This window comes from Enhydra lutris, unplaced genomic scaffold (assembly GCF_002288905.1).
Source record: "Enhydra lutris kenyoni isolate GAN:26980312 unplaced genomic scaffold, ASM228890v2 scaffoldscaffold12, whole genome shotgun sequence".
In the NCBI taxonomy this organism is placed as follows: Eukaryota; Metazoa; Chordata; class Mammalia; order Carnivora; family Mustelidae; genus Enhydra; species Enhydra lutris.
This window is the reverse complement of record NW_019154096.1, coordinates 9,983,507-10,003,147: the sequence shown is the minus strand read 5'-3', so window position 1 is coordinate 10,003,147 and position 19,641 is coordinate 9,983,507. Positions and strand designations below refer to the sequence as shown.

Sequence of the window (19,641 nt, the reverse complement as noted above, 5' to 3'; positions counted from 1 at the left end):
GTATTTCCCTGATGCCGAGTGATGTTGAGCACTTTTTCATGTGTCTGTTGGCCACCTGAATGTCCTCTTTGTAGAAGTGTCGGTTCATGTCCTCTTCCCATTTATTGATTGGATTATTTGTTCTTTGGGTGTTAAGTTTAAGAAGTTCTTTATAGATTTTGGATACTAGCCCTGTATCTGATATATCATTTGCAAATATCTTCTCCCATTCTGTCAGTTGTCTTTTGGTTTTGTTGACTGTTTCCTTTGCTGTGCAGAAGCTTTTTATCTTAATGAAGTTCCAATAGTTCACCTTTTGCCCTTGCTTCCCTTGCCTTTGGTGATGTTTCTAGGAAGAAGATGCTGCTGTGGCTAAGGTCAAAGGTTGCTGCCTGTGTTCTCCTCAAGGATTTCAATGGATTCCTTTCTCACAATGAAGTCCTTCATCCATTTTGATTCTATTTTTGTGTGTGGTGTAAGGAAATGCTCCAGTTTCATTTTTCTGCATGTGGCTGTCCAATTTTCCCAACACCATTTGTTGAAGACAGTGTCTTTTTTTCATTGGACATTCTTTCCAGCTTTGTCAAAGATTAGTTGACCATAGAGATGAGCATCTATTTCCGGGCTCTCTATTCTGTTCCATGGATCTATGTGTCTGTTTTTGTGCCAGTACCATACTGTCTTGATGATGACAGCTTTGTAATAGAGCTTGAAGTCTGGAATTGTGATGCTACCAACATTCGCTTTCTTTTTCAATATTCCTCTGGCTATTCAAGGTCTTTTCTGGTTCCATATAAATTTTAGGATTATTTGTTCCATTTCTTTGAAAAAAATGGATGGTATTTTGATAGGGGTTGCATTAAATGTGTAGATTGCTTTAGGTAGCATAGACATTTTCACAATATTTGTTCTTTCAATCTATGAGCATGGATCATTTTTCCATTTCTTTGTGTCTTCCTCAGTTTCTTTCATGAGTACTTTATAGTTTTCTGAGTACAGATTCTTTGCCTCTTTGGTTAGATTTATTCCTAGGTATCTTAGGTTTTGGGTGCAATTGTAAATGGGACTGACTCCTTAATTTCTCTTTCTTCTGTTTTATGGTTGGTATATAGAAATGCAACTGATTTCTGTGCATTGATTTTATATCCTGACACTTTACTGAATTCCTGTACAAGTTCTAGCAGTTTTGGAGTGGAGTCTTTTGAGTTTTCCATATATAGTATCATATCATCTGCAAAGAGTGAGAGTTTGACTTCTTCTTTGCCAATTTGGATGCCTTTAATTTCCTTTTGTTGTCTGATTGCTGAGGCTAGGACTTCTAGTACTATGTTAAATAGCAGTGGTGATAATGGACATCCCTGCCGTGTTCCTGAGCTTAGCAGAAAAGCTCTCAGTTTTTCTCCATTGAGAATGATATTTACTTTGTGTTTTTCGTAGATGGCTTTGATGATATTGAGGTATGTACCCTCTATCCCTACACTTTGAAAAGTTTTGATCAAGAAAGGATGCTGTACTTTGTCAAATGCTTTTTCAGCATCTATAGAGAGTATCATATGTTTCCTGTTCTTTCATTAATGTATTGTATCACATTGATTGATTTGCAGATGTTGAACCAACCTTGCAGTCCTGGGATAAATCCCACTTGGTCATGGTGAATAATCCTTTTAATGTGCTGTTGGATCCCATTGGCTAGTATTTTGGTGAGAATTTTCGCATCTTTGTTCATCAAGGATATTGGTCTGTAATTCTCTTTTTTGATGGGATCTTTGTCTGGTTTTGGGATCAAGGTAATGCTGGTCTCAGAAAATGAATTTGGAAGTTTTCCTTCCATTTCTATGTTTACTGCTTCAGTCACCTTACTGGTTATGGGTCTGTTCAGGTTTTCTATTTCTTCTGGGTTCGGTTGTGGTAGTTTTTATGTCTCTAGGAATGCTTGCATTTCTTCCAGATTGTCAAATTTGCTGGCTATCATTGCTCAGGATATGTTCTTATAATTGTTTTTATTTCTTTGGTATTGGTTGTGATCTCTCCTCTTTCATTCATGAATTTATTTATTTGTGTCCTTTCTCTTTTCTTTTTGATAAGTTTGGCCAGGGGTTTATAAATCTTATAAATTCTATCAAAGAACCAGCTCCTAGTTTCATTGATTTGTTCTATTGTTTTTTGTTTTGTTTGGTTTGGTTTGGTTTGGTTTCTATTTCATTGATTTCTGCTCTGATCTTTATTATTTCTCTTCTGTTGATGGGTTAGGCTTTCTTTGTTGTTCTTTCTCCAGCTCTTTTAGGTGTAGGGTTAGGTTGTGTATTTGAGACCTTTATTCTTTCTTGAGAAAGGCTTGTATTGCTATATATTTTCCTCTCAGGATTGCCTTTGCTGTGTCCCACAGATTTTGAACCATTTTGTTTTCATTATCATTTGTTTCCATGATTTTTTTCAATTCTTCTTTAATTTCCTGGTTGACCCATTCATTCTTTAGAAGGATGCTCTTTAGTCTCCATGTATTTAGGTGCTTTCCAAATTTCCTCTTGTGATTGAGTTCTAGCTTCAGGGCATTGTGGTCTGAAAATATGCAGGATATGATCCCAATCTTTTTGTACCAGTTGAGACCTGATTTTGGATCCAGGATGTGATCTGTTCTAGAGAATTTTCCATGTGCACTAGAGAAGAATGTGTATTCTGTTGCTTTGGGGTGGAATATTCTGAATATATCTGTGATGTCTATCTGGTCCAGTGTGTCATTTAAGGCCTTTATTTCCTTGTTGATCTTTTGCTTGGATTATCTGTCCATTTCGGTGAGGGGGTGTTAAAGTCCCCTACTATTATTGTATTATTGTCGATGTGTTTCTTTGATTTTGTTATTAATTGGTTTATATTGTTGGCTGCTCCCCTGTTAGGGACATAGATATTTAAAATTGTTAGATCTTCTTGTTGAACAGACCCTTTGAGTATGATATAGTGTCCTTGCTCTTCTCTTATTATAGTCTTTGTCTTAAAATCAAATGTATCTGATATAAGGATTGCCACCCCAGCTTTCTTTTAATGTGCATTAGCATGGTAAATAGTTTTCCAACCCCTCACTTTAAATCTGGAAGTATCTTTGGGTTTAAAATGAGTTTTTTGTAGACAGCATATTGATAGGTTTTGTTTTTTTATCCACTCTGATACCCTGTGTCTTTTGATTGGGGCATTTAGCCCATTTACATTCAGGGTAACTATTGAGAGATATGAATTTAGTGCTGTTGTATTGCCTGCAAGGTGACTATTACTGTATGTTGTCTCTGTTCCTTTCTGGTCTACTATTTTAGGTTCTCTCTTTGCTTAGAGGACCCCTTTCAATATTTCCTGTAGACCTGGTTTGGCATTTACAAATTCTTTTAGTTTTTGTTTGTCCTGGAAGCTTTTTATCTCTCCTTCTATTTTCAATGATAGCCTAGCTGGATATAGTATTCTTGGCTGCATGTTTTTTTCATTTAGCATTCTGAATATATCATGGCAGTTTTTTCTGGCCTGCCAGGTCTCTGTGGATAAGTCTGCTGCCAATCTAGTATTTTTACCATTGTATGTTATAGACTTCTTGTCCTGGGCTACTTTCAGGATTTTCTCTTTGTCACTAAGACTTGTAAATTTTGCTATTAGATGACAGGGTGTGGATCTATTCTTACTGATTTTGATGGAGATTCTCTGCACCTTCTCATATTGATGCTTGTTCCCTTTGCCATACTAGGGAAATTCTCCACAATAATTTGCTCCAATATAACTTCTGCTCCCTTCTCTCTTTCTTCTTCTTCTGTAATTCCAATTATTCTAATGTTGTTTTGTCTTATGGTATCACTGATCTCTTGCATTCTCCCCTCATGATCCACTAGTTGTTTGTCTCTCTTTTGCTCAGCTTTTTTATTCTCTGTCATTTGGTCTTCTATATCATTAAGTCTCTCTTCTGCCTCATTTATCCTAGCAGTAAGAGCCTCCATTTTTTATTGCACCTCATTAATAGCTTTTTTGATTTCAGGTTGCTTAGATTTTAGTTGCTTTATTTCTCCAGAAAGGACTTTTATTTCTCCAGACAGAGTTTCTCTAATATCTTCCATGTCTTTTTCGAGCCCAGCTAGCACCTTGAGAATTGTCATTCTGAACTCTAGATCTGACATATTACCAATGTCTGTATTGATTAGTTCCCTAGCCTTTGGTACTGCCTCTTGTTTTTTATTTTGTTTTGTTTTGTTTTGTTTTTTGTTTTTTTTGTTTTTGTTTTTGGCTTTTTGTAGTGAGTTTTTCTGCATTGTCATTTTATCCAGATAAGAATATATGAAGCAGAGAATAAAATACTAAAGGGTGGCAAAGACCCCAGGAAAATGTGTGTTAACCAAATCAGAAGATACCCCAAATCATGGGGGGAAGAAAGGGGTTAAAAGAAGTTCAGAAAAAAAAATTAAAAAGAAAAAAAAAAAGAAAAGAAAAGAAATATATATTAGACTGGTGAATAGACCAGAGCCACCACTTAATTTTGGGAGTATTTTGGTCTCTTAGAAGAAACTACATCCCAAAATTTTAAACAATGAAATACACACACACACACACACACACACACACACACGTGTGTGTGTGTGTGTGTGACACACAAAATAGAGGTAAACACGATGAAGGGATAGAATATGACTATAAAGATGAAAATTTTTTAAAAAATTCTAAAAAAGGAGTTGATAAGTTGGTTGGGAAAAGAAAGAAAAAGAAAGTGGAGAGAATTTGCTCAGGCTGGATACTAGAACAAGGCCTTGTGCTAGATTTAGGGTATATTTTGATCTGTTAGAAGAAGTTGTATCCCATATTTTTTTAGAAGAAAAAACCCTATGTGTATACAAAAAATAAAGTTAGATACAATGAAGGGTAAAATATGACTATAAAAATGAAGGTTCAAAAAGGTTTTTTTTTTTTTGAAAGGTATTGTTCAGATAAACTAGTTAAAAAACGTTAAAAGAGGTAAGAATAAAAGTTAAAAAAATTAGAATAGAAAAAAATAAAATTAAAAAAATAATTAACTTTGCAAGACTAAGGAATCATGGGAAGAAACCATGAATTCCATGCTTTGCTTTCTCCTCTGGAATTCTGCTATTCTTTTTGATAAGTCAACTTAGTCTTGGCTGGATTTCTGATCTTCTGGGGGAAGGACCTACTGTAGTGATTCTCAAGTGTTTTTGCCTGAGGCGGAATTGCACTGCCCTTGCCAGGGGGTGGGCTAAGTAATCTGCTCAGGTTCGCTTTCAGGAGCTTTTGTTCCCTGAACACTTTCCACAGAGCTCTGTAGGACAGGAATGAAAATGGCAGCCTCCCAGTCTCCGGACCAGAGGAGCCGAGAGCTCAGGGCCCCACTCCTCCGTGCGCCCTCAGAGAAAAGCACTCAATCACTCCCACCTCCCTGGTCTCCGGCCATGCTCCGAGCTCACCCAGCCTGTGACCAAGCATCTCTGTCTCTGGCACGCAGACTTCCTGGAGTCTCCAAGCCCAACAGATCCCTGCTGCTCTTCCAGGGGGGTGTCCCCAGATCTGCCACTTGTGGGGTCCCTGCTCAAAGAGCAGTGGCCTGACTGTACCATGGATCACAGTTTAAGATAATCCCTGAGTTGCGAGCTCTCTCCTTGGCTCCATCTCTGTAGCCAGCATCCCTGCTCTAATACCTGCATGCTCTGCTACACTCAGACACCCCTGATCCTTCTGTGACCCTGCGGGACCTGAGACCACGCTGTCTCCACGTGGGCTCCACCCCGGCTTAACCTCTGGAGCCATGTCCCTCAGTGGAGCAGACTTTTAAAAGTTCTGATTTTGTGCTCCATTGCTCTGCCGCTTGCCAGGAGCCAGCCCCTCCCCCCTGTGGTCTATCTTCCAGTTGCTTTGGATTCACTTCTCCATAAGTCCTACCTTTCAGAAAGTGGTTGACTTTCTGTTTCTAGAATTGCTGCTCTTCTTCTCTTCGATCTCCTGTTGGATTTGTAGGTGTTGGGAATGGTTTGATAAACTATCTAGTTGATCTCCTGCTACCTGATGTCATCTCAACCTGCTACTCCTTAGCCATCTTCAAAATTTAGGTTTTTATGAAGTTATTGAACATGCATGTATTTCTTTCCTTTAGGAGTTTACCAAGTAATAATCTAGCTACAAAAAAATGTAGGCTGAGCTGGAATGAGTAATTTATATAACTGTAGTCCCAGAAGTGTGGAAAAAATGAAGTCGAGGGACTATTCCCAGGAAACTCCTGGAAAGTCTTGACAAAGATTTGAGCTTGATGAGAGTTTTGCTTAGCCCGTTAATCTTGGAATCCAGATGTATATCATGGCAATGTTTATTGGTTAACCTTACTGAAAAACTACAGATTGCTACTTTTTCACTTTTTAAATTTCAAATTTGTTTCAGTCACATAATGTGCATTTGGTAGCTTTGTTTATGTTTCCATTTGTAGCCAGTAACATGCAGTGTATCCTTTTGGCTAGATGATGCAGTAGCTGAGCATTCTGCCAATTGGCTTAAACTGGGGAGAGGTTGTTGCAAGAGATTTTATGCAATCCATATTGGATATATACCTTTGAATAATTAATTGTTTTATAGCAAAAACTAGTGGGTTCTGGACAGAGTGATTTTCTTTATTTTAATGTTTCGAAGGAACCCAAACAGTCAATTACTCTCTTTCCCTGTAGAACTTACTTTTTTGGCTTCATTGAATTAGGTTAATTAGGAAAGCAATGTACCCCCTCCCACTGCCACCTCCACAGAATTTTTAGAGAATAATTCATTTGTGTTATAACTGCCTATCGAAAGAAGCAAATAACTTTCACAGGAAAAATATTAAATATCCAATTTTTATTTATACTATATATAGTATAGATAAATTCATACAGTTTGTATAAAAATATAAGTATAATGTATAATACAATATGACATATTATAAATATAAATAATACTAACATAATATCTATTTATATCTAATTTAATGTGTATATGTGTGTGTGTGTGTGTTTGCTTTGAGTTCCTATAGAAGCAAACATGTGATAAAGTTGAGTAGAAAGTGTTCAATCTAAAGATTGCTACTAGTAAGCCCTTCTTGGCATCAAATCTAATCTGAGTTTCTATGAGAAAAATCAGAATTGTCTGTGGTGAGGAAATGGAAAGAGTGGGTACCACCCCCTAGTAATGGTGGGCCTGGACAGATTGCCCTCAGTTGGATGTAAGAGGTTCTCTCTATGCTTTCATCTACAGAAAGCATTCTCTCTCTACCTTCTGACTTCCTAGAATGATTATTTGGGACTCAAATCTTTGAGTCCCTATAAATTCTTCCAGACTGCTGCCTTGCCATGCATTGACCAAACATAATAACCAAGCTATGGAAATGAACAGTAGATGTTGTTTGTAAAGAAGTCTGGGACATACAATCAGTCACTTTGCTTTAGCTTCAGATAGTTTCTCTTTCAAAATGGTGTTAGTAACATCAACATCAGTAAACTGAAACTTTTCAAGTCTTTATTCTGTTCCAAGGACTGCAATCAGTATTTCATACACATTGTCGAGTTCAGTCATTGCAACAACCCACCGGGCTCTTCTTTGGTGCCACTTACCTCATGCACGCTGGTAGGTAGGGAATGGGATTGCTATAATGACGAAATGGTATTGCTTCATAAGTTATTTCACAGTATACTCATGTTGTGAAATATTCTGGAAAATCTTTTTTCATAATCAAAAGGAAAGACTTAGCTGTGTAAGATCTTCAGAAAAAAGCTGAAGATCTGCAGCCTCCTTACTTGTGCACATAGAGTCCCCACTGGTGTCTACAACTGATGGATAATCTGTCCATCTGGAGAAGCTGTGGGTATAGGGGAAGCAATTGCAGACTTATTTCTCTGACCTAAATTAATAGATAAATGAAGATAGCTAAAAACTGGATCAAGTTTTTAATTTTGATGAAAAAAGTGTCTCTATTTGGAACCAAATCACCTTCAATCCCTACTTTTTGTTCTTTAGGATTAATTTATTTATTTTGGAGAGAGAGAGGGAGAGGGAGCCCAAGCATGTAGGCAGGAGGGGCAGAGGGAGATGGAAAGAAAGACTCTTCACTGAGCTGAGCATAGAGTGCCACATGGGGCTCAATCCTGTAGACCTGAGATCCTGACCTCAGCTGAAATCAAGAGTCAGATACTTAACCTACTGAGCCACCCAGGCACCCCTAAATACCTACTCTCTGAAGGAAGAAGCACAAACCCCAATGTTTGAGGCTGGAAAACAGTGACTATGATGTTTGGTGAAAAATCACCAAACTCTTCACCTCTAAGAATATCTTCTGTTCTGGTTTATTCTCTGATAATAACTGAGCCATCCAGCTTTCTTATTACTGTTGCATTGTGTATCCTATCCTTTCATTTTTCATGTAGCTGTGTCTTTATAATTAAAATGGCATCAGGATTTTCAATATCACATGGAAGAGGTTAAACAAAAGGTTTTACTGGAAAAGGAGGAAGCTTGCAAAACAACAGAGGAACCAAAGCACTGTGCTCTCTCCAAATGTCCAGCACTGGCTCAGGACACAGGCTGCCCAGGCTGGAAACCCTGGATCCATGAGAAGGGCCATGCCCAAGGCTGGCTTGCAGAGGGACCCTCAGTTGGCCTCAGCTAGGTGTCACCTGTCCTGCTGGGAAGAAGGTGGAAGATGGGGTTCTCCAGGGAACCCAGAGTGAACATCTCCTTCTCCTCTTCTTCCTCCTTCTTTAAAAATCAATAAATGGTGCTCTTTACCTCATGCCTCCCTCAACTGTGTTCTATTCTCTCTCTTCTCCAAACTTTCGGTCAAGATGACATGGCTTATGAAAGTATGGAGAGATTTTTAGCGACATGAAGGTGTGTTCTGGTGAAAGAAAAGTGAAACTCTTGCTTTTTTTTTGGCACATTAGCCCTTGAACCAGTTCTTGCTGAGTTCCAGTCATGGAAGAACACAGGGCTGAGGAGGGAGCCAGAAAACATAGTTGGATCTTCTCCATGAAAATTAAACATCATTAAAGTATAAGTCCAGGTACACAGATTCAGTTTCACTGTGTTAATTGTCATTAACATAACAATCCCAAGTTTCTCTGGTTATGATCCATTTGGACCACAGAGGGGGACTCCCTGCCCCTCCCTCTGCATGTCCCAGGAAGCCTGCTGCTTCTGCTACAATGCATGGCAGAGTCCAGGCCTGAATGCTGTTAGCCTATCTCCTGCTGTACCTTTCTGTCTTTTTCTTCATCAGGAAATAGAATCTAATTTAATTTCTTAATTACAGATTGACTTACTTAAGAAATCATTTTTCAAAGCTTAGTGGTGTGATGTGCTTTGAAACGAGTGTGTACTTAGGCCTCAAACACGTTCCCAGGTCAGAAAATGCCATCGTTGTCGGGTTGTACTTTGGGACATATTTTCTATAGGGAATCTAGTTTCCATTTCGATAAAAAATAGAAGGATCAGTTTCTCTCCCTATTTACAGGTGTGTGTACTACTATGTGAAAAAAGTAGAAGGAGATAATCTGCCATTCAGAAATGCAGGTGTGTGAATATGTGTTTAAACATAATTCAGATTTATTGCTACAAAAAGATGGTTTCTTTCAACATTCCCCAGATAGATGAAGCTCATTGATTATACTATTACAAAGAAAAATAGTATAGCTTTAATTATTATTAGTTACTATTAATTTGCTGAGAAAATCTTCCAAAGAGACCCCGCCCCTTTTATTTGTGTCTCTGCAATATATCTATATATTCTTGTATGCTCTCCTAAGGCAATAAGTTCTGTAGATATATACCATTTATTTTAATGTTTTTAGGAGGGTACATTTTTATTTGCATAGCCCCATCTCTTCTGGATGCCATAATTTTAATAAAATGGATTGGCTGAAAATGATTGCCCTAAGCTATAGTGCATTATTGTTTGGCAGAGGGATTGTTGCTATATGGGAAAAAAAAATGGGATTTGAATCACATCTCTGCTTTTGCATCCAACTTGCAGAATGCATGGAATTTTTAACAAAATAGGCAAGGTTAGAGATGTGCTGTCTTTTCAACTCATTCAACCCATGTCTACAATTTAGCCTGTTGAAAAGATAGTAAGAAAGCAAGGACCCAAAAGTTCCATTGGAACATTGTGCTGTTTTGATCAAGCACCCAAGATGTGTCTGCAAGAGGAATGAAGTCTGTCTTATGTCTGCCCACTAGTCTTGTCTTTCACATTAAGATTTACATTTTATGGATTTGCGCTAAGATAAAAAAAGAAAGAAGCAGTTCTCACCATGGGAGATCTTGTTACTTTATCTCTTCCTTTTCATCCTTTCTCTAATTTTCAGGCTGTCTCTTTTCATATCAGAAGTCTTACTGAGTGAACTGAAGGATCAGTCTCTGTATCTCAGGCATTTCCTTTTTGTTTGGGGTGAAATCCAGTGATCACTCCTGTGCAGAGTGATGGACAGGGAGGGGAACAGATTGAAGTTGTCAAAAGAAAAACCAGAAATATATGATGAAACTCACCAAGCGGTTCAATCTCTGCCTGCCACCCTCATCTCCCAAAAATATCATTTATAAATAGTGGAATAAAGGTTATCTCGCTTTTTGGAGACAGGACACTTTCTATATCATGCCAGATATAACGCTGAATGTCTTCTGCCAGTCACCTGGGGTTTAAGAATATGATCTTGCTCAAGAATCCGTATGAGTAGCATATGTTTTCAAATAACTGTCTTTGGCCTGCAGGTACAATTCTGGTGGATAACATGCTGATCAAAGGGACTGCTGGAGGACCAGACCCCACCATCGAACTTTCCTTAAAGGATAATGTGGATTACTGGGTGTTGCTGGACCCTGTGAGGCAAATGCTCTTTCTGAACAGCACGGGCCGAGTTCTGGATAGAGACGTTAGTGACTCTTTTTTCCTTTGTTCCCATGTCACAACCTATTGTGGTATAAGTAACTGCATGTGTTTGTTGATAGCATATCAAACTTTCTCTATAGACTTGGACATGATTTTCTATGTTTATCAACAAAAAAAAACTTTTTTTTTTTAACTCCTGGAAGGAAAAATAAGGAGGGAAGGGATTGTCTGTGTCTAAGAGACCCATTGTATTTCCCCCTGAAATCCAGGAACAAGTTGGGGGTAGAGTTGGAAGAGTAGGAGAAACAGGGTGAGGACCTACACTGAGTCTGGGAATGCACCTCAGGTTTGCTTGAGGATGCAGTGAGATGGGCTAAGCCCAGGAGGTGGTCTCACAAAGGGCAGTCATGGGTTGAGGGTTGAGTGTGTGGCCCTGTGCTTCCTGAACTGTAAAGACATTCAAAGAAGGTGAACACGAGTCTCCTGGCACCTTGCCAGTCCATCGGTGGCAGGTGACCTAGGTATTAAGGTAGCATAACTCAGGTATTCTGTTATGAAGAACAGCTAAGTTGCCAAAATCACTGACTATTTCTCTTCTGAGGAAGTGGACTTTGCATTCCTGTCTTGGGTCCAGAGAAGCGTGTGTGTGTGTGTGTGTGTGTGTGTGTGTGTGGCGCACCCTGTGGTAGCTATAATAGCCATTATAGGGGACCTTAGGAGCGCATCTCAACATGCCTACTCCCGAATTTCCAGGCTATAAAATCCAAATGTCAGGCATTCAGCACTTGGTGAACCTGAATCTCTCGAATTTATGATTCACTTTACAATACAGTGTGGGGTGGAGGGCCCCTCATTTATTTTACATCTAAAGTTCAGAGTCTCTCAGAGCTTGGCTGTGAGGCGGGCCATGCACAGGACTCTCCCACCAGGATGGGCTCTCTTTGTCCTCTTGGGGGCTGCAGAGGCACTCACTGACATAGCCATGGTCACAGTCGTGGAAGGCAGGCACAATGGAGAGGGGGAGTGGGACTGTCAGGGTCCATGTAGGAGAAGTCTGTCTCGAGCCCTCCCACACACACACTCACTATGTACTTCTATCACAACCCATCATTTCTACCACATACTTCACAATTCAGGATGGGCACCTGGAAGGTATAAAATGGAACAAGGGCGGTTGTTATCTTGTCTTGGCTTAATTTATCTTCGAAGTCTTAAGTTTTGTGAGAGCAGTCTGGAAAATGGGCCAGACTGGCAAGCTGGGAGAGTCCCCTCCGCTGTGCTACCTACAGGCATCCTGTACTAGCATTCATCAGGGCCATTCATCCCTAAGTCCCAGGCATTTTATAATGTAACCTATTAGAATTATAGAATATGTGTCTCTTTTAGGCCACTGTTATTTTATGTTGTTTCCTTTTCTTAACCTAATAGCTAATTATAATAATTTACTGTTTTGCTGACAAATCATTTTCTTTTTTGAAAACATTTTTGTTTCATTTGAGATTAAAAGCACAAGTTCTGGGTCTGAATTGTGAGTAGAGAGAAAGAATATCCTTCAGTATAAATAAACTGGAATCTCTGTCTCCAACCTAAAACATTATTTATATTATGTACCAAAAATTATCTTTACCTGGAAAGATAAGTATCCACTTCCCTAGTATTATTTTTCTATTTCTGATAAGGGCAGCATTTATTGGATATTAGCAAAACTTAAAAAACAGTACCGTGGGAATACGCTTGAACAAGGACTGACTTGCAGGTAATAATTGCAAAAACAAGTATCACTTAAAGAATCATCTCGGCTGTTTTGTTTTGTTTTGTGTGTTTGTTTTTAACACAGTAATCAAAACTAATTTCCTTCTACTTAAAATGCCCCTTTCAATTAGGAATGCTATGGTCAAGTTACACTTGCCAAGATATTTTGTAAATTAAAGCGTTGTCAGCAGACACCTACCTGAATTAGCTAAAGATGCTGGAGTCAAGGACACCTAAAGGATATTAATTATAAAGTGAATATTGTACAGAAGAATCTATAAATAAAAATCAAATCACAGGTTCACATATGTGCAGTATGTTGATTTTGAAAACACAGTCATTGAGATCACAGGAAGACAGTAACTAAAGAGAGGATGAGGGGTGCCTGGGTGGCTCAGTCATTAAGCATCTACCTTCAGCTCAGGTCATGATCCCAGGGTCCTGGGATCAAGTCCCACATCAGGTTCCCTGCTCAGCCGGAAGTCTGCTTCTCCCTGTCCGACTCCCTCTGTGTTCCTGTTCTCGCTCTCTCTCTTTCTGTCAAATAAATAAATAAAATCTTGAAAAGAAAAATAAAGACAGGATGAGAGTTCATATGAGCTCAAGGCAAGGCTCCCTAGACACAGCACATGCTTCATATATAGTAGTGTTCAGAGTTTGCTGCTTACAAATGTTTCGCAGAATCATTGGACTTTAGAGGTGGAAGGACTCTTAAAGTTTTGCTAATTGATTATTTCTTTCATGGTCTACTGTGCGATACATTTAGATACAGCCAGTCTCACATTCAGCACTTGTCGATGGGGAAATGAGAACAGTAAAGCAATGGGGGTGATTTTTTTATTTGTCTCCATAGATAAGTGTACTCATGCTATTGTGATATTCGTGCCCTTTCTGCATTTTTTATTTTATGCCGTCCTGTGGAAGATAGATGGCTTTTGCTTTGTAAAAGTTCTTAAAAAAAATCTTTCTTAAAGACATAAAAGGTTGTCTATCTTAGGTTAGCCTTCCATGATTTTTGTTTGCTTGTTGTTTTGTTCCGTATCATTGTTGTTGTTTCTTATTGTTGTTGTTGTCAGTTTTGCTAGCCTACTGCTCTCATGTACTCTGCTTAGGTGACGAAAGTCTAAGTCCACTCAGCTAATTAACTAGGAAGCCATGCTGCGAAATAGTTGGGTTTTGGTGTCAGGGAATTCTTGGATAAATGTGGGAGCTGGATTTAAGCAAAGAGTTAGAAGTCTAAGTATAAACATAGTAAAAGGAGTAGAATAGAAGACGCCAGAAGCACAAGAACAATAAGCGTAACAGTGTGAGGTGTGGACCTGCTAGCCAGGCAAGGGCACCATCGAGTTAAAGAGTGACAGAAAAGGGGGGGGCAGTTTGATGTCAAGAAACTGACATATCTTTATAACATATCAGGGATGAATTGATCATTAAGAAATATGTCCTCGAAGCTCACCCTATTGCTGTTTACCAATACTAAGTTTCCACAAGTCAAGGTAGTAATGGACTAGGCTGAAATCCACTCTGATTGCTGGATTTGTTGGCCAGGCTTCATTTTGGGGAGGGGGAGCATTTGGCCAGGATTCTGATCAAATCTATGGACTCATTACTCAAGAAAAAAGTTTACTTGCACATGAATAAATGATATGCCATCAAATTTAAGAGTTTTACTCACACAAGGGTTACATAGACCCAGGGTTAGAGATCTTGCCTTGGCTAATGCATCTTCCTACTTCCCTTACTCTCAAATTGTTAGAGGATCTTCCATTTCAGAATCAGGAATTGTAGATAGAACCAAGGGAAGGAATTACTTACTGCATTTATACTCATATCTATCCCAACTCACTGGAGTAACTTGCTGTAGTCCTTTTTTTTTTCTTTTTGTAACTTGTGTGGTCTTAATGCATTCCCTAGCTATTAGATGTCTGCCACAAATCCCTTAATAGAAAGTGATCTCCACGTACCTCAGAAAAAAATAAATCTCAATACAATCTCTTACATCAGTGCAGTTTACCATGTCCTACATTAACCTTTGAATTTTTAAAATTCTTGTGAATTGCTTTCCCTGATGCCACAGTGCTTTTTAGGGCTTTATTCATCAAAGTTTAAAGGCTTTTTTTCTTAAAATTCTTAACCCAGTGCCCATCTGTTTTATGTGAAGCATAGATTATTGCTTCTAGGAAAAAAGTGTGGTACATCAGCGCATTTCGTCCAAATCTAATCACAAGAGGAAATTTTAATTTTACTTAATTATAAAATAATATATGCTTATGGTAGAAAAACCAGAAAATAAAAAGTATAGGTACAAACATTGCTCTTTCATTTAAGGAAAGTATTTAATATGCATCCTGCTGTATATTATTTCAAGCATATATATATATATATATATATATACACATATGTTAACATATGTCTTTATATCACACTGTATATAATACATTCAGCCTGCTTTTTTTAAAGGAATTATTTATTTATTTTAAAGGGAGAGAGCATGGAGGGGAGGGGCAGAGGAAGAGGGAAAGAGAGAATTTCAAGCAGACTCCCCACTGAGCATGGAGCTCAATGCAGGGCTCAGACTTAGGACCCCAGGACCTTAGCTGAAACCAAGAGTTAGAGCCTCAACTGGCTGAGCCACCCAGGTGCCCTTTTTTGCCTGCTTTTTATTTTTTTATTTTTATTATTTTTTAAGATTGTATTTATTTATTTGACAGACAGAGATCACAAGTAGGCAGAAAGAGAGAGGGAAGCAGGCTCCCTGCTGAGCAGAGATTCCCAATGCACGGCTCTATCCCAGGACCCTGAGATCATGACCTGAGCGGAAGGCAGAGGCTTAACCCACTGAGCCACCCAGGTACCCTTCTGCCTGCTTTTTATTTTTATTTATTTTTTTTTAAAGATTTTTTAAATTTTTTAAATCTTTTTTTATTTTTTATTTACTTTTTAAATATTTTTAAATTTTAAATATTTTTAAATCTTTTTTTAAAGATTTTTATTTATTCATTTATTTGACACAAAGAGAGATCACAGGTAGGCAGAGAAGCAGGCAGAGAGTGAGGGGGAAGCAGGCTCCCTGCTGAGCAGAGAGCCTGATGCGGGGCTCAATCCCAGGACCCTGAGATCATGATCTGAGCTGAAGACAGAGGCTTAACCCACTGAGCCACCCAGGCGCCCCTCTGCCTGCTTTTTAAATGTGACTTGTAATATACCTCCATCCTTGTGGATGAATGTATATATATAATCATTTTTAATGGCTGCATAGGGTTTTACTGGATGAATAAATGGAGATTATTTTTCAAAAAAAAATCTATTTTGGACATCAAGTCAGTTTGCAGTTCTTGATGGCTTTCTTTTCTTGTGGTGTCTTTGTGTAGTTTTAGTTTTTGTTGACCTTTTCTGTTGTCTCTTTAATTCTCTATTTCATTTATTTCTTATCTGATCTTTGTTATTTTCTCTCTGGTACTAACTTTGAGTTTCATTTGTTCTTCTAGCTCCTTGAGGTATAAGCTTAGATCATTTATTTGAAAATTTTCTAGTCTCTTGTTGTACACATTTATCCCTATAAACTTCCCTTTTGGAACTCCATTTCCTTCATCTTGTGAATTGAGTATGTGGTATTTCAATTTTCAGTTGCCTCACAGTATTATTATTTTTTAATTTCTTTTTATTTTTTTCTTTGGCCCATTGGTTGTTCAGTAACATATAGTTTAATCTCCATGTGTTTGTGAATTTTCCAGGGTTCTTCTTATCATTGATTTCTAGTTTCACACTAGTGTGGTTGGAAAACACACTTGATATAATTTCAACATTCTTTAATTTATTGAGGCTTCCTTTGTGGCCTACCATGTGATTGATCATGGGTAATGCTCCATGTGCACTTGAGAAGAAATACATTCTGCTGCTTTTGGATAGAATAGGCTGTATGTGTCTAAGTCCATCTGGTCTACTGTGTTGTTCAAGGCCAATATTTCCTTATTGATTTTCTGTCTGAATGATCCATGCATTGATGTAAGTGGGGCATTAAAGTCCCCTGCTATTATTGTATTGCTGTCTATCTCTCCCCTTAGGTCTGTTAATATTTACTTTATATATTTAGGTACACCTAAATTGTCTGCATGAATGTTTACAGATGTTATCTTGTCTCATTGGATCACCTCTTTTTCATTATGTAATGTCCTTTGTCTCTTATTACAGCCTGTGTTTTGGAATCTTTCTATTTTCTGATATAAGCATACCTACCTCTGCATTCTCCGAGTTTCCTGATATGCAAGTTCTTTAGGTGGTTGCCAACATTCTTGGCATTGTTCATTTTGTGTATATAATGAATCATAACAAAAAATGTGAATGTTCTGAGTAGCAAAACAGAGCCAACAATCAGGGTTTGACCCTAATAACGACTGCCAAACCTCCATGTTATATCACTAGGTTAGAATTTATTTTAGCACTTCTTAGGAGAAAATTGCTCTGGAAATACTATGTTAGTGGAATTTTTTACCACTGAGCTTTTCAAATACAATGAAGCTCTTCTAAGTGTCTTAGCCCATTTGGACTGCCATAACAAAATACCACAGACTGGATGGCTTAGAAATGACAGAAATTTATTTCTCATAGTTCCAGAGGCTAAGTGTATGGAACCAGGGTGCCATCAAGATCAGGGGAGGGTCTTTTCCAGGTTACAGACTTCTTGTACTCTCACATGCTGGAAAAGAACCAGGATGCTCTCTGAGGCCTCTTTTGTAAAGGTATTAATCTCATCACCTGATCACCTGATTCATGTTGTTAAAGGGAAGTAAGAAGTAGATGATGGAACTCACCAGATGTTAGAACTTCTGCCTCTTACCTTCATCTCCCCAAAATATTTTTATAGGTAGCATAATAAAGGTATGTTTGCCTTTTTGAAGTAATACATTTTTAAATCACACCTAACATTGAATATTTTCTGCATTGAAACATATTTGTCAGTCAGCCCAAAGCCCTCCCTCCTAATACCATCTTATTGGGCATTAGGATTTCCCCATATGAATTTTAGAGGGACAGAATATTCAGATCATTGCATAGGGATATTCTGATTTTACTCAAAGTTCTTTGGCTTATAAGGAAGGCACAAAAATGCTTCCAAATGAGCTCAAGTCAGTGGGTGAAGAATATTAAGAATATTAACATCATAGACATGAAAAATAATTTTATTTTAGAAATATTGCCTATGTGGGGCACCTGGGTGGCTCAGTTGGTTAAGCAACTGCCTTCGGCTCAGGTCATGATTCTGAAGTCCCGGGATCGAGTTCCACATCAGGCTCCCTGCTCGGCAGAGAGTCTGCTTCTCCCTCTGACCCTCCCCCTTCTTATGCTATCTCTCTCTCATTTTCTCTCAAATAATTAAATAAAATTGTAAAAAAAAAAAAAGAAGAAGAAGAAGAATAAATATTGCCAGTGTATCAGGGACAGAGGAATCTACGTGTTCTTGGACCACATGATCTCTAATCACCACATTTCTCTGTGTATATGTTGCGTTTTCTTCCTGCAGATCAGAATCCTCTGTGTACTTTTAATTTTGTCTTTGAATTATAAATCATGTTTTCTGCACTTTGTTCATTGAGGCCATAAATTATCTCTTAATGGGAGTATTTGAACAGTATGGCTGCATAGAACTAAAAGAAAATCTAATAGAAATAAGTAAATATTTTAAGATTCAGTGGTAAAAATAAGCAAAATAACAGATGATCTTTATGGAAATTTCTGAGCATGAAAATAAAATGTAAAGCTTTTCAAGCCTCCCATATTTGCATTTAACTAGAGAACTTCTCTATGATATGGTATACATAGGAGTCTTGGGCAGTTTTCAAGTTGGTTCATAAGTCTTGCTCTGATGGTCATTATTTTTTTATTCCCTATTTTTATTTCTGTTTACTGAAGTTCCTTACATTTCCTTCAGTAAAAAGAGAGAGAGAGAATGCAAAGGTGTAAAATGAAGAGTCTTAAATGATAAAACAACCAAAATATGTTGTCTGGCATGAAAAGTAGATCTCAGTAATGAAGAAGCATCACATGAGATGTTTGAAATCCAGAGGAGTGTATCACCTGACCAATATCCCCTCATCACTTTTGGGCATGGGATAGTAATGGTCATAATGACACGGATAATTAAAACAATAGTAGAAACAAAAATATGATTCTGGCACTGTCCTGTTACACTTATCGCAAAACTCTGGGCAAACTTTTAAAAACTTTGAACATAGGGAAATCATGTTCATGGAAGTCCCAAACATCTCACCTTCTCATCTTTCAGCCTCTAAGCTGGCAGCTGCACTTAGTTGATCTTTGACTTCTGGCCTCCGGCCAGCGACTATGTCATCACTGGGCTTCCCCGTGTTCTGCTCCATGGCCTGCAGGCCCCAGTGGCCAACAGCACAACTGTACAATGAGCCTCTCAGTCCTTGCTTGGACTCTGGAACAATCTCCTCACAGTCATCTCACCATATATCATGATCCAACCTGATGTACCTTCAGTGCCCCAAACACAGTCCCAACCTTCTCAGTAGATGCCTTCTCATTGTAGTCAGGCCTTCTCTGGTACTCTTTGATTTTTTTTTTTTTGATGATTTATTTATTGATTTGTGAGAGAGAGAATGAGAGTGGGTAGAGGGGCAGAGGGAGAGAAACTCAAACAGACTTCATGCAGAGGGCAGAGAGCCTGGCATGGGACTTGATCCCATGACCCTAAGATCAGACCTGAGCTGAAACCAAGAGTGGAGTCTTCACTGTCTACACCAACCAGGGGCCCCTCCCTGGTACTGTTTTTAATCTATACCTAAAAAATTACCGTCTGCCTTCAGTTGAATGTCATCTACTACCACGACATGCCTTAAATGCCACTCTTTACATAAAAGATTTCTGCATGTTACACTGGTATGTAGTTTCTTGCTCTAAACGCTAAAGCCTTCAAAATGTCTTGATTTGCTTTATTTTTATGTTCATGTCATGTCAATTTTATGGGATTTGCTTACTGCACAAGACTGCTTCATATTAATCCCAAACCACACTGA

General features: G+C 38.3%; 1 protein-coding gene across 4 annotated transcripts in view; it reads left to right on the top strand.

Annotated features, from left to right (window-relative positions):
• LOC111144760 (protocadherin related 15) overlaps positions 1-19,641 on the top strand; it is an 817,855-nt gene that overhangs the window by 250,638 nt on the left and 547,576 nt on the right. For all 4 annotated transcript variants that reach the window (XM_022499204.1, XM_022499203.1, XM_022499205.1 and 1 more), the window contains exon 3: positions 10,732-10,892. In XM_022499204.1, coding sequence (XP_022354912.1) covers positions 10,732-10,892 — 161 coding nt within the window. The remainder of the gene's footprint in view (positions 1-10,731; positions 10,893-19,641) is intronic.